Source organism: Polypterus senegalus, chromosome 2 (genome assembly GCF_016835505.1).
Source record: "Polypterus senegalus isolate Bchr_013 chromosome 2, ASM1683550v1, whole genome shotgun sequence".
NCBI lineage: Eukaryota > Metazoa > Chordata > Cladistia > Polypteriformes > Polypteridae > Polypterus > Polypterus senegalus.
Window position 1 is genome coordinate 126,617,420 of NC_053155.1, and position 15,015 is coordinate 126,632,434.

Consider the following 15,015-nt stretch of genomic DNA (forward strand, 5'->3'; position numbering starts at 1 on the left):
TGTTCTTTCATTGCCTTCTGGGAAATTCTCTGGCCACTCAAAAGATAAAATCTCTTCAGTGTTACCTCGGTGTGCCTCTCTATCTGATTGATTTCTGGCACTTCTTTGTTTTATGTTTTGAAATTGTGCTCCCATCTCTGCATTTTGGTTTGATGAGGGGTTTCTTTTTACTTGGTTTCACTGCTTATGTCCATCTAGGATAGTTTTTCTTGACTGTTCTATTTCCTTGCTTGGTTTATCAGCCAAGATAAAATCCACATTGCTCCAACTTATTCTAATGCTGAGCTGCTGCATGTGGCCTGCATTCCAGTATACCAGTTTTATTACCAGAAAGACTGTGAAGCCTTTGTAAACCTTTAGAACACACTCTCTTACCCTCCTTTTTCAAAATGAGGACCAGTCTACCAGTTCCGAGGTACTGTCCCCACTTTCCATGCAACATTCAAAATGAATGTTAGCCAAAAAAGCCACTACAAACTTGCCAGTGTGGAGCTGTTTAACACTAGAATTACCAGAGCCTATGAGAAAACTTGTAAATCTGGCCCACCTTAAATCCATTCGCACCTCTCCGTCAGCGTCTTTTGTCCTGTAAATGTGCTGATTAATACAAGCAGCAAGCAGCCGGCTATTCCATCCCTCCACTGTCATAGAAAGTTCACAAAATTCTCCCAGCTCATGCCTTGTTTGATTATCTGGGAGTGAGTGAACTGCTGGAGTTTTAGAGTGGAAATAATATATCGTTATTTGCAACACATGCATTCCATGTGTGTTCCGTTTCTACAGTAATCTGTGTAAACACATTGTTAAAACAGAAACCTTTTCATATTTTAGTAATAAATGTTACAAAATGTAGGCATAAACTATAGAATGTGTGAAACCTGAAGTCCAAAGATCAAATAAACACTTTCACTTTCACAAAAGATTAAAGGACAATGCAACAGCTTCCGTGGCATAGCGGTAAGATTTGCCGCCTTGTAATCAAGAGTCCCCGGTTTGATCCTGACTGTCTCCTGTATTTGCTGTTTTCAGTCGTGAGCTGCTCTTATTGTACATACATTTGGTTTGTGTCTGTAACAGACCGTGCACATTTATAGTACTTGTAAAAGTTATCTTTTTTTTTTCTTTCTTTATTCTCTCATTCACGATCACAATACATACACTGCCCTGGGGATCTGACGCTGTTAGTTTTTATTTGAAATTGGGAATAACTGTAGATGCGAGTAGTGTTTTGAGGCAATGGAACTGGACATTCTCTGATCTGGACGGATAAAAGCTGACACACAAATGCTGGTGAATTTGCCTTCTTCATATCTCACTGTCACTTTATTTATTTTATTTTTTTTATTCAGTTTTCATCAAGTGTTCCTGCTGCACTGAATAAGCTCACACCTTCTGCTGCACGATGTCGATGCAGCACAGAGAAAAAAAAGAAAGAGATAAATATATGGGACATCAGGTATAAAATTAATCAGAAAACATCATCACACTAATGCAATATTATTTGAAAACGAACAGCGTCACATCGAGTGTGAATTTACGCTGCCGCTGTTACTTAGAGTCAGATCAGGAGAGGCGGGTGGGGGGGTGTTAGAGCGTGATCGTGATTGAGAGAATAAAACTGGAGCTCATTTAGTGCAGCCCCTCAGTTTTATTGTACGGCTCACATTCAAGCTTCCAGACACTCATACCCCACCCTCCTTCCGATCTGACTCCATTTTCAGATAAAGACGTGGTACAAACTTGTTTTGTTACACCCCTTCTTTATTTGAAAACCATGCCAGATCTTTTGCGCGAACAAGACTGGGAAAACTGTGGATGTGAGTGTTCTGCATGACTGTGGATGTGAATTTTTTTATTCAGTTTTATTCTTGAGTGTTCCTGCTCACGCTGAATTAGTATGCGCCTTCTGATCCATGATGTCAAAGCCATTTCACAGTTTCAAATAAAAACTAACAGCGTCAGATCCTTAGGGCAGTGTATGTATGGTGATCGTGACTAAGAGAATAAAAGTGAAAAAAAAAATGTAACTTTTACAAGTACAGTACTACAAATGTACACGGTCTGTTTCAGAAGCAAACCAAATGTATGTGTGTACTGTATAATATTAACAATAAGAGCAGCTCACTACTGAAAACAGCAAATACAGGAGACAGTCAGGATCGAACCGGGAACTCTTGATTACAAGTTGGCAAATCTTACCGCTACGTCATGGAAGCTGGTGTATTGTCCTTGAACCTTTTGTGAAATTGTTTATTTGATCTTTGGACTGTAGGCTTCACACATTCTATAGTTTATGCCTACATTTTGTAACATTTATTACTAAAATATAAAAAAGTTTCTGTTTTAACAATGTGTTTACACAGATTACTGTAGAAACAGAACACACATGGAATGCATGTGTTCTAAATAACGATCTATTATTTCCACTCCAAAAATCCAGCAGTTCACTCATTCCCAGATAATCAAGTAAGGCATGAGCTGGGAGAATATTGTGAACTTTCTGCTACGGTGGGGGGATGGAATAGCCGGCTGCTTGTCTTAATCGGCACATTTACAGGACAAAATACGCTGACAGAGAGGTGCAAACAGATTTAAGGTGGGCCGGATTTACGAGTTTTCTCGTAGGCTCTGGTAATTCTAGTGTAAAATACCACAGTAGTGACCTCAGCCATAGAGACTACCCAACTCTGTCCAGTGCTTCTGGCACAGCATTCTCCAGGGAATGCATTTTTAGGGTATGTCCCTGATGAGGTCTGTATTTGATGATCGCTTGACTAATAAGCACCACTCTTTAATGTCCAAAACATATAGTTTCAGAACAAATGACACACTCACAAAGTCGATCAGTGATCTGTTGTCCAGGGTGCTCTTTTTCATGGTACTCTTAGGAGTGCATCTGTTTTTAGGACATGGTGTTCATTATGTACAGCGCATGTCTGGCAAAGATATCTAGTAAAAAATGACTGCTTTGAATACAGATTACACAGGTCATTCCTCCCTCCTCTTTCAAGCACATCAATTTAAATTTGTCTAAAAAGACATAACACTCGGAGCAAGTATTTGGTGCATACATGTAAAGGAAAACAAATTTTCCTTTCTGCAACTTGAAGCTGCATTGGGATGACAACTTCCTATACAGGAGCAAGCACCAACTCCGTGGCATCTTGCCGTGGGCTTTTAAGTGTTCTTAGACAGGTATAGGGCACTCCCCCAAGTCCAGAAAAGAGAGAGACCGCCTTTAACACTAGAATTACCAGAGCCTACGAAAAAACTCGTAATTCCGTCCCACCTTAAATCGCTTCTTAAAATCGTTCACAGCTCTCCACCAGCGTCTTTTGTCATCTAAATGTGCTGATAAAAATCAGGCTGCAAGCAGCCGGCTATTCTATCTCCCCACCGACTTAGAACGTGCACAAACTTCTCCCAGCTCATGCCTTGATTGATTATCTGGGAGTGAAGTGGAGTTTTAGACTGGAAATAATAGATCATTATTTGGAATACACGCATTTCACGTGTGTTCCGTTTCTACAGTAATCCGTGTAAACACATTTTTAAAACAGAAACGTTTTTCATATTGTAGTAGTAAATAACAAAATGTAAGCATAAACAATATAATGTATGAAGCCTGAAGTCCAAATGTCAAACACTTTCACAAAAGGTACAAATATAACAGAACAAGTATGCTTTTATTCAAAAATATAACTGCAGAAAAAAGCCACCTTAGCATGCCATATTGACACATACTTACTACAGCTGCCACGATAGCGTAATGGTATCAGCCGCTGACTAGTATCCGAAAGCTCATGAGTTCGATCCCACATGGTTCAGTTTTGAGAAGTTAACTGCTCTTATTCTTAATATTTTAGAAGAAAAACATGCATTTGATTTCAGTGTGTAACAGCCAATGTAATTTATGATACTTGTAAAAGTTAGGTTTTTTTTTTTTATTCACTTTTCATTCTCAGTCTCAGTCGTGTTCAGGATCCTTCCCTACCCGCATCTGAGAATGCTGTTTTCACATAAAGATGCGCTGTAGCTCTGCAGCGTACTTGTGACTGCATTCTCGTACCAATGCTTGAACTGAAGTGCCTGCGTGCACTTTTCGTGGCATTACACGTCTATTTTTTTGAGCATGCCCGTGTCGCTCAAACACAGGAACATATGTTGGTGTACAAGAATAAAAAACATAGTGCACTTTTATTCTAGACTATAAGTGAAGAAAAAATAAAGCAAGTTACAGTAGGCGGTTGATACGACAGCTTGCGTGGTGCAATGCTAAGAACTGCTGATTTCCGATCCATGCTATATAAAATCATCACATTCAAATATTAACAATTCCACACACCCTTCCTACATTTCACGACATGTGTACTTGTTGCAGTGTACACATCTCTCTGTGCTATGGATCCTATTACACTGAATGAGCACCTGACATTGTACTTTCTTCCCTATATAAATAACATTCGAGTATAGCACGTCTCCAAATGAATCACATTTGAGTTATAGCGCGTCTTTTTTAAAAAAAAGGTAACTTTTACATTTATCATGCATTTACACTGGCTCTTACAGACTGACTGAAATCAAATGTATGTTTTTATTCTAAAATAGTTAAGTACATGCAATATTATTTGAAAACGAACAGCGTCAGATCGGGTTTGAATACACGCTGACGCTGAACTCCCTGTCTATATAGTAATAACAGTCATTTTATTATTATATAGGAGCTTCCCTGTCTGCCTATCATATAGTGCCTTTCCTTCCTACCTATCTATATATCTATCCCCTTAGCTGTTTTTTATATATCTATTATACAGTGCCTTCCCTGTTTATTTATATATCTAGTGCCTTCTCTGCCTGTCTCTCTGTCTGATTGCATATAGCGCTGAACTTACTGCTCTGTACTATTCTGTCCTCTGCATGTCCTGGAGTACAAAAGAAACAGCACCATACAGCAACATGTGCGAACTGGCAAGATCGGGGAAAAAACACGCAGTCACTGATTACAAACCGTAAGATGAATGAAAGAGACAATATATGTAAAAACATCATCAGCACTAATGCAATATTATTTGAAAGCGAACAGCGTCAGATCGGGTTTGAATATGCGCCCGATCTGACGCTGTTCGTTTTCAAATAATATTGCATGTACTGTGCGTTGAAACTGCTGCACTGAATAAATTCAGTTCCATTCTCTCAGTCGCGTTCACGATCCCTCACTCCCCCAATCTGACAATGCTGTTTTCACATAAAGACGCGCTATAACTCAAATGTGATTTATTTGGAGACGCTATACTCGAATGTTATTTATATAGGGAAGAAAGTACAATGTCAGGTGCTCATTCAGTGTAATAGGAACCATAGCACGGAGAGATGTGTACACTGCAACAAGTACACATGTCGTGAATGTAGGAAGGGTGTGTGGGAATTGTTAATATTTGAATGTGATGATTTTATATAGCACGGATCGAAATCAGCAGTTCTTAGCATTGCACCACGCAAGCTGTCGTATCAACCGCCTACTGTAACTTGCTTTATTTTTTCTTCACTTATAGTCTAGAATATAAGTGCACTTGTTTTTTATTCTTGTACACCAACATATGTTCCTGTGTTTGAGCGACACAGGCATGCTCAAAAAAATAGACGTGTAATGCCACGAAAAGTGCACGCAGGCACTTCAGTTCGCAAGCATTGGTACGAGAATGCAGTCACAAGTACGCTGCAGAGCTACAGCGCATCTTTATGTGAAAACAGCATTCTCAGATGGGGGGTAGGGAAGGATCCTGAACACGACTGAGACTGAGAATGAAAAGTGAATAAAAAAAAAAAAAACTAACTTTTACAAGTATCATAAATTACATTGGCTGTTACACACTGAAATCAAATGCATGTTTTTCTTCTAAAATATTAAGAATAAGAGCAGTTTACTTCTCAAAACTGAACCATGTGGGATCGAACTCATGAGCTCTCGGATACTAGTCAGCGGCTGATACCATTACGCTATCGTGGCAGCTGTAGTAAGTATGTGTCAATATGGCTTGCTAAGGTGGCTTTTTTCTGCAGTTATATTTTTGAATAAAAGCATACTTGTTCTGTTATATTTGTACCTTTTGTGAAAGTGTTTGATATTTGGACTTCAGGCTTCATACATTATATAGTTTATGCTTGCATTTTGTTATTTACTACTACAATATGAAAAAAATTTCTGTTTTAAAAATGTGTTTACACGGATTACTGTAGAAACGGAACACACGTGAAATGCAAGTATTCCAAATAATGATCTATTATTTCCAGTCTAAAACTCCACTTCACTCCCAGATGATCAATCAAGGCATGAGCTGGGAGAAGTTTGTGCACGTTCTAAGTCGGTGGGGGGATAGAATAGCCGGCTGCTTGCAGCCTGATTTTTATCAGCACATTTAGATGACAAAAGACGCTGGTGGAGAGCTGTGAACGATTTTAAGAAGCGATTTAAGGTGGGACGGAATTACGAGTTTTTTCGTAGGCTCTGGTAATTCTAGTGTTAATAATGAAGTCTGTTTTCTTATCCATTTCTTTGTGTAGAGTCTGAGTCTAACTGTATCTAGCAGGTACTTTTCAAACTCTTCAACAAGTTATGGGTCCTTCTCTACTAGAGAATTTTTGTTCGTCGTCCCAACATGCAGTTCCCATTATCAGCTCAATCCCACTCTTGTATGTCACCCAACTCACCTTGCATCCTACCATCATATTATGCCTTGTTTGTAGGCCCAAGAGCTGAGATAAACATACACTGTGTGGGTCACACATTCTGAGACACTTGCCATCAAACATTAGTACCAGAGTTGAGTAGAGGAGTGGGTCCCAGTCTATCTGCTCCAGGCAAGACTCACTTTGATTTAACTGGAACTTTCATGAGGGGCATCCATGGATTGTTCTTTGTTTAACACCTCCTAGTGGACTGGTTTGTCATGCATAATCCTTACCTCTGTGAAACATAGCTCCAAGGATGATTATGGCACATAAACCACCATACTACTGTAAGGTCTCAACATCTAGATATCTTTTATTAGGATAACTAGAAACGTCTTTGTGTATGGTTTGGTTCTAACTCATTCTGTGCTTTATAACTCTACAAGTTAGCAGATATATAGATTGTTGTATTTTACTGCCATTGTCATAATTTAGAAATTGCATGATTAAATAAATGTTAGCCCTTTTGAATTAGTTTTACTAATTTTTTTTCCACCCAGAAATTAAACGAGCACGCAGCTGGCCTCTTTGAGTCCGGAGATGATCAAGAAGTTAATAATGGGCTATCAATAATGAATGAGCTGGTAGTTCCTTGCTTGCCTTTGCTACTTATAGATGAGCTGGAAGAAAAAGATGTGGTAGCTGTTGAAGACATGCGGAATCGTTGGTGTTCATATTTGGGCCAAGAAATGGAAGGTAATTTTGAGATCTGCTGAAATGATCTTCCTGGTATTTAGTTATTCGTTTAATTTCATAATGCAAAAACTTTCTTCTGTCCTGTTTTATGTTAAATGACAACTGTACTGTCCTGTATAAAGAAAAAGTCTGAATTTGCTTAAGCTGCTCAAGTTTTGGATATTCTTAAAAAACTGCAATGATTTACTTTATGAGGTAGAAGTACATAATAAACAAGAATAGTTACATCAGATATGTAAAAAATAAAAAGGTGTTGTTCAATTTAAATGGTTAAAGTCTACATAGTTATGATTGTAATTGAAATTTGAACATTTTCACCCTCTGGTGAGGGCTAAATGCCTAGTAAAGGATCAAAAACCAAAAATATTCGTAACCATTGACCTTAAAATAGTGTAAAATGGTACCCCACATGTTTCTGTTTGAAATGTGCTGTTTTAATCTTCTGGAAGTGACTCTTAGAAGGATAGGACCACCAGTAAAGACTCAGATACCAAAAATTTTACCACGCTCTTGATCAACAGCCCCTAAATGTTTTGAGGTTTTATGAAAAGGAGCAAGTTTGACACCTTGGTCATTCTGGAGTCTGTTGATGTTACATGCTCACCTTCAAGTCCTTCTGATCGTTTTTGCTGAAGATACCTATTGCTTTACTCTTTATCATTAGGGTTTAATTTCCTGCACAAAATATAATCCACACATAAACTAGAAATTAAGGTTTTTCAGGTCTACAGGGCCAACTAGATATCAAGACATGATACATCATATGTGGGGGTTTTCTTATACTGATGAGGCAGGGGGCACAGGACAAAAAACAACCTAAAGTTATTTACAGCATTCATAAGTAATTCTTATGAACACAACAGATCACATACATTGTGCAAAATTACAGGGTATGTTGTATCACTGCATTCCAACTAGGCTAAGGAGCTGTTTATATCAACTAGTCTTCCCCAAAACACATTTTCTTGAATTCTTCTGACATTCCCATGACAGCCATTTTGGTGGAATTTTGACCAATAATTTGAAAGAGACCTGGAGTCATGTGAATGTCTGCTTCATATGTCTACAGTATAAAAATCCACCCTGCTGAATACATTCAGTCTATCATGTAGAATGTCTCCTCTTTTTAACAAGGAAACAACAGTAAGATGTCTTTTTGGTGTACCATTTGTCATTAAAGTCAGCTGGCCCATCTTGAGGGTGAGATTGTTGTAGATACAAGTACTTGCTTGGTGAATAAACTTAGGTCTGGAAAGTGGCTTAGTAAAAAGAAACGCAGAAAAAAAACAGTTTATAGCACATAATGAGCTCTTGGTTGTACAGTCATGAAAAAGTTTGGGAACCCCTCTTAATTCTTTTGGGTTTTTGTTTATCATTGACTGAGCTTTCAAAGTAGCAACTTCCTTTTAATATATGACATGTCTTATGGAAACACTAGTATTAAATCAGTGACATTACATTTATTGGATTAACAGAAAATATGCAATATGCATCATAACAAAATTAGACAGGTGCATAAATATGAACACCCCAACAGAGATATTACATCAATGCTTAGTTGAGCCTCCTTTTGCAAATATAACAGCCTCTAGATGCCTCCTATAGCCTTTGATGAGTATCTGGATTCTGGATGGAGGTATTTTTGATCATTCTTCCATACAACATCTCTCCAGTTCAGTTAAATTTGATTACTGTTGAGCATTGACAGCCTGCTTCAAATTATCCCATAGATTTTCGATGATATTCAAGTCAGGGGAATGGGACAGCCATTCCAGAACATTGAACTTCTCCCTCTGCATGAATGCCTTTCTAGATTTCAAACTGTGTTTTGGGTCATTGTCTTGTTGGAATATCCAACTCCTGTGTAACATCAACTTTGTGACTGATGCTTGAACATTATCCTGAAGAATTTGTTGATATTGGGTTGAATTCATCTCATGCTCGACTTTAACAAGGGCCCCAGTCCCTGAACTAGCCACACAGCCAGCCCCACAGCATGATGGAACCTCCACCAAATTTGACATTAGGTAGCAGGTGTTTTTGTTGGAGTGCGGTGTTCTTCTTCCGCCATGCAAAGCGCTTTTTGTTATGACCAAATAACTCAATTTTTGTCTCATCAGTTCAAAGCACTGTTCCAAAATGAATCTGGTTTGTCTAAATGAGCATTTGCATACAACAAGCGACTCTGTTTATGGCGTGAGTGCAGAAACGGCTTCTTTCTCATCACCCTGCCATACAGATGTTCTTTGTGCAAATTGCACTGAATTGTAAAACGATGTACAGATACACCATCTGCAGCAAGATGTTCTTGCAGGTCTTTGGAGATGATCTGTGGGTTGTCTGTTCTCACAATCCTGCGCATATGCCGCTCCTGTAATTTTCTTGGCAGGCCAGACCTGGGTTTAACAGCAACTGTGCCTGTGGCCTTCCATTTCCTGATTACATTCCTTACAGTTGAAACCTGAGATTCTCTCCTCTGAGATAGCTTTTTGTAACCTTCCCCTAAACCATGATACTGAACAATCTTTGTTTTCAGATATTTTGAGAGTTGCTTTGAGGATCCCATGCTGTCACTCTTCAGAGGAGAGTCAAAGGGAAGCACAACTTGCAATTGACCACCTTAAATACCTTTTCTCATGATTGGACACACCTGTCTATGAAGTTCAAAGCTTAACGAGCTAATCCAACCAATTTGGTGTTGCAAGTAATCAGTATTGAGCAGTTACATGCATTCAAATCAGCAAAATTGCAGGGGTACCCACATTTTGGCACAGCCAGTTTTTCACATTTGATTTAATTTTATACAATTAAATACTGCCTCACTAAAAAATCTTTGTTTGGAAAACACCCCAGTACTCAGATGTTCCTAGGAAATGAAAGACATACCACTGTTGTCTTTTTTGTTGAAAGTAGAGTAAATTATTATGCAGGCTGAGAGGGGTTCCCAAGCTTTTTCATGTGACTGTATGTACATGTTGTTTTTTTTAAACTAATGAAACTATCAAGTTTAGGAATCTGAGCGTCTTCCATTTTAATTGCTAGCACTTTATTTCGATGCAAACCTGACTGTTTTTCTGTGTTTTAAAGCTAGACTTTTCACTGCAATTCCATGTTTGTTTATCTGTCATACATGTTGTATTTTGTGACTACATTTTAGGGATTAAGGTTTGGAGATAATTTTATATGTATATATTTGCTTATGACTTTGATAGTGAGTATACATTGTTATTTAATTTTGTATTACTTATATACATTTTGCTTTGATTATAATTTTGTTATAACTAAATGTATTTTGGCAACTTACTTGAATTCAATGAGAGAAATATGGGTAATGCATTTTCATTGCATTCCAATAAAGGATCTTAGTAGATGTAACTAAATACTAAAGGCTCTGTCATGTCACACTCTGATTTTTCCAATGTTTTTCAGTTGCAGACTTCATTTATATAATCTTAGTGAATGTGTGTAGTTTGACATACCCACTCGATCCAATCAGTCTGTGACTCATCCCAAACAAATTTACCAGATTTGATTTTGTCACAATGATGCTCTTCTGTATGATGTCTTGTGTTTGTCATGCCATGACCGAACTGAAAAAGAAAAATAAAAGGCCCAAGATTGCAAAGGGCCATACCTGTACATCTTCTGCTTCCAGGCAGCACATCAGTGGCCATCAGAAAAATGTTTGGAAATCCAAAACTAATTTGTCATGCACTGCAGTAAATAGTCATGTAATCTGACAGCCTCAAGCAGCAAGATTAGAAATGGTAGTCGTCAAGTTTGACATGCCCTCCAACTAGAAGTTGTATAACTCAAGTCCAAGTTAAGATAACCATGCACATTTTTTACATTTCTCACAAAAATGGTAAATTGTGTTTAGAAAATGATTGCTGAAGCAAGCCAAATAATTTTTTATACAATAACTAGTGACCAGCGTGATGCTGTTCTATAGACACCACCCAGTATCTTAAAGGAATGCATGAAAATGTCCTCCCAACTATATGGCATAATAGCCTGAAGCTCTCTATGATAGTTTAACATTATTTTGGAATGTCAGTTTCTAGTCAGTAGATCAGGTCTTAACCTCAGATGAGTGCAAGAAGCCTTATTTGAAATGTTCGTTGAAATGTTAGATTTTACTGCTGTCTGCAAACAGTAAGCTAATAATGTAAGAATTGTGCTGACAAAGTCCTGTACCTGAAAAAAAATATTGAATCCAACTAGGACTAAGCTGACATGAATTTAACCTACAAAGAACCCTTTTTCCACAGCTGGGCTGCTGATCTTCTAAAGGAATTCCTCTCCCTACCCAGAAGCCCTGCCTTCCAGGCCTGCTAAGTTCTGTGTCTCATTAATGTACAGCTCCCCACTGGGCTGTAATGGTAGCAGACAGTAATTTATACTGCCAACAAAAAGCCACAGAAATGTGCGTACAATTACTCATTTGTGTTTGTTTTATGTTTCCTAACAGTTTAATTTAATAACACAACATTCTCAAATCCCCTTAATCCTATTCAGAGTCACCGTTGGGCCAGAGCCTGTCCTGGTGGCTCTTGGTACAAGGCAGGAACCACTCTGCTCACACTCACACAGAGCCAGTTAACACATCTTCAGGGATGTGGGTGGAAAACTGCTTGAGAAAACTTTACTTTAAATTACCTACAAGCATGTAGTTTTGTTGTAGCCCTGATAGCATATTGAAAAGGTGAATATAACTGGGATAAGCGTCAGGCTTTATGAAATGGCGTTCCTTGTAAACACATATTTAGATAGTTTCTTAATAAATTTGTCTTTGCTAGCATCTGTTGACCTAATACATTCCTTTTCTTCTTCATTTTTAGCTAATCTCCAAGAAAAGCTTACCGATTTCCTCCCCAAGTTGCTCGACTGCTCAACTGAGATTAAAACCTTCCGTGACCCTCCAAAATTACCTTCCTATTCTACAAATGAACTGTATGAACGTTTTAAGAAAGTGATGTTATCTCTCAGTCGAACTCCTGCGGATGGCAGATGAGCATACCCAGTTCCAGCACTCAAAAGCCCATTTTAGCCAGTGACGCCGCCTTATGGGGTTTGCTTTTTGCTGCTATAGGTTTTTATTGCTATTATCACTGTTATCATCACTGTTTTAAAGCATCTGCATCTGAGGTAAAGAACAGTACACTTTAAATAAAGCGAGGCTGTAAAGGTGATTTTTTTAGTGCATGACGCCGAGGCTTTGTTTAAACGAGAAAGATTTTTGGTTTACAGGTTTCTTTTTTTCTTTATTTTTGTGTATAACTGTAAAGAACGACTGCTGTTTTTTCCATTGATCTGTTACAGTATTACGCTTTTATTTAAAGAAAAAAGTGGCTCTTTATTTAGACTGAGCCTTTTAATGATTGCAATACAAAACTCCTAGGTGTTGGCAAAATAGAACCTATTTAGGCACCAAATTGGTTTGTGAAAAACAATGAGAGAATAAAATTTTATTTATGGCGAATCTGGTATTTTGTCCCAAGTCCTTTTAAATAACCTATAATATATGCATGTGTATGTGAATATATATAAACACACCCACACAAGGTTAAATCAAAAAGTAAAGGAAATTTGAAAATGACATAACTTCAGCGGATAGAAGGTGATGCCATACAACACGTTCCTGATGGCTTATGGGTAGTTAGAACACCCACAGCACAGCGCTCTTCCATTACTCTAATTGAAGCCAAGGTCAAATGAACATGAGTGCTGTGCTTTGGAATTGCACCATTGTTGAACAGCGGGCCATAGTGAGATTTCTTTGGGCAGAAGGAGTGAAACTTGCTGAAGTGCACCAAAGGATGTTGGCTTAGTACAAAAGTGAAAGCAGCATGACTCATCGAAAAGTTTATGAATTGGTAAGATTCATAAAAGCAGGGTTAATGTATGTGGTTCGCCATCTATTGGAATGACAAATGCAATGCATTTTGTTACTTAGTTTTTGTGATGCATCATGTTTTGGAATGACTGAGACATGGCCCACGACAGAGACGCATAGACATTTCTCCTTTTATTAAGGGGTGTGTGTGTGTTTGTATACAGTATATGTGTTTCACTCATAAGTTTACATACTCCTGAAAGAATCTGTAAGATGTTTACCATTCTTAAAAAAACATGAGTGATCTGTGAAACATGTTTCTTTTATTTAGTAATACAACAATTTTAAAAGTATTGCATTAATTATGGCAATAACTGAAATTGCACTTCACAACTTTGTTGAAAAGTTTAAGTACCTTTGGTTCTAAATATCTTGTGTTGCCCCCTTGAACATTAATGACCACTTAAAGCCTTTTGTGATTGCCCCTTTATTTTCTCGGATGATAAAGCTGTCCACTCTTCTTTACAGCAAGTTCTTAAAATACTTTGGCTGCCTTACATTTACTGCAAATCTAAGTTTCTGCACAGTGGCTCAATGATGTTGAGGTCTGGTAACTCAGAGGGCCACTTCAGAATGTTCACTTTCTTCCACTTCAGCCACCAAAGGGTTGACATGGCCTTGTACTTTTTATTTATGGAGGCATATTGTAACAACTGTGGGGCTGATGCCATCTGCTTTCTCCTTCCATTGACATCCTTCAACACTGCTGCTGATGCCCCAGTTTTGCACAGCTCTTTCCATACGGTCTTCTTCCTTGTACACAACTTAGACATTTCACACCACCAGTTGCACATTACACCTCACTTGGGGTTAGATACATCATCTGCCTCAATTCTGTGAGACCATCCAAGCCAGGACCCTTAAAACAACTGGTCAGTGGCCACGTCTAATGGACTTCAGCAGCAGAGAAACAGCTCTGTAATTCTGGCAGGTAAGTGCTCTCTATCTGTGCCCACTTTTCCATGCTCCTTTTATGGCCATGTGCCAATCCCTATGTGGCATTTCTTTTTTCCAGCTCCTACCATCTTTATAATCCTAATTTTAGTGGGCCAGGTTGGTCAGGACAGTGGACTTTCAGTGGATTACTGCCGTGATAGATATGGGATCCAGTATTTCAGTAGTTTGACTGTGGTATGTTTTTGGGCCAGCGAGTACAGTGGAGCCTCAGGACTACCCAGTCAGTGAACCAAAATGCACCGATCACAGACTTGGACTTCTGATATTACCAAAGAGCTAAAAGACGCATCAGCATCAGGACATAAAGAAACTACTGGTGCTTTATGTGATGACAAGTACACCATCTAGTGCAGCATTCAGTTGATATTAAGAGGGTGCCCAGCCCATCTAGGTCTCCCGTAGGAAGATGTCATTGACAAAACAAGCTACACTTGGGGAACAGGTGAAAGCAGTAGCTGCTACAGGGATAACTGAGCCAATTAACAGCCCTTGGATTGCATTGCTGGGTTTTGCTGGTTTAGGCCTCTTGACCTCCACAGCGACTAATGGCATTCGACTAATGCATTTTCAATTGGGCAGGAGCTACGGCAGTTTGCAGTCATGTCCTGTGGTTTATATAACACCTAACTTCTTTTAGTGTTTGATGGAGCTCTACTCGCAACCATTACGTTTGGACGATTTAAGGATGCATGCTGTTCATTTTGGGGAGGCTCTCAGCAGAGCACTTGGTGATATTA

The 15,015-nt window shown here is 38.6% G+C and overlaps 1 protein-coding gene across 8 annotated transcripts in view; it reads left to right on the plus strand.

Moving 5' to 3' along the window:
* The window catches only part of usp25 (ubiquitin specific peptidase 25), a 232,654-nt gene extending 219,747 nt beyond the window's left edge, over positions 1-12,907 (plus strand). For all 8 annotated transcript variants that reach the window (XM_039744549.1, XM_039744550.1, XM_039744551.1 and 5 more), the window contains 2 exons: positions 7,230-7,425; positions 12,267-12,907. In XM_039744549.1, the coding sequence (XP_039600483.1) occupies positions 7,230-7,425; positions 12,267-12,439 (369 nt within the window). In that variant the 3' untranslated portion in view covers positions 12,440-12,907. The remainder of the gene's footprint in view (positions 1-7,229; positions 7,426-12,266) is intronic.
* Positions 12,908-15,015: the final 2,108 nt, after the last annotated feature.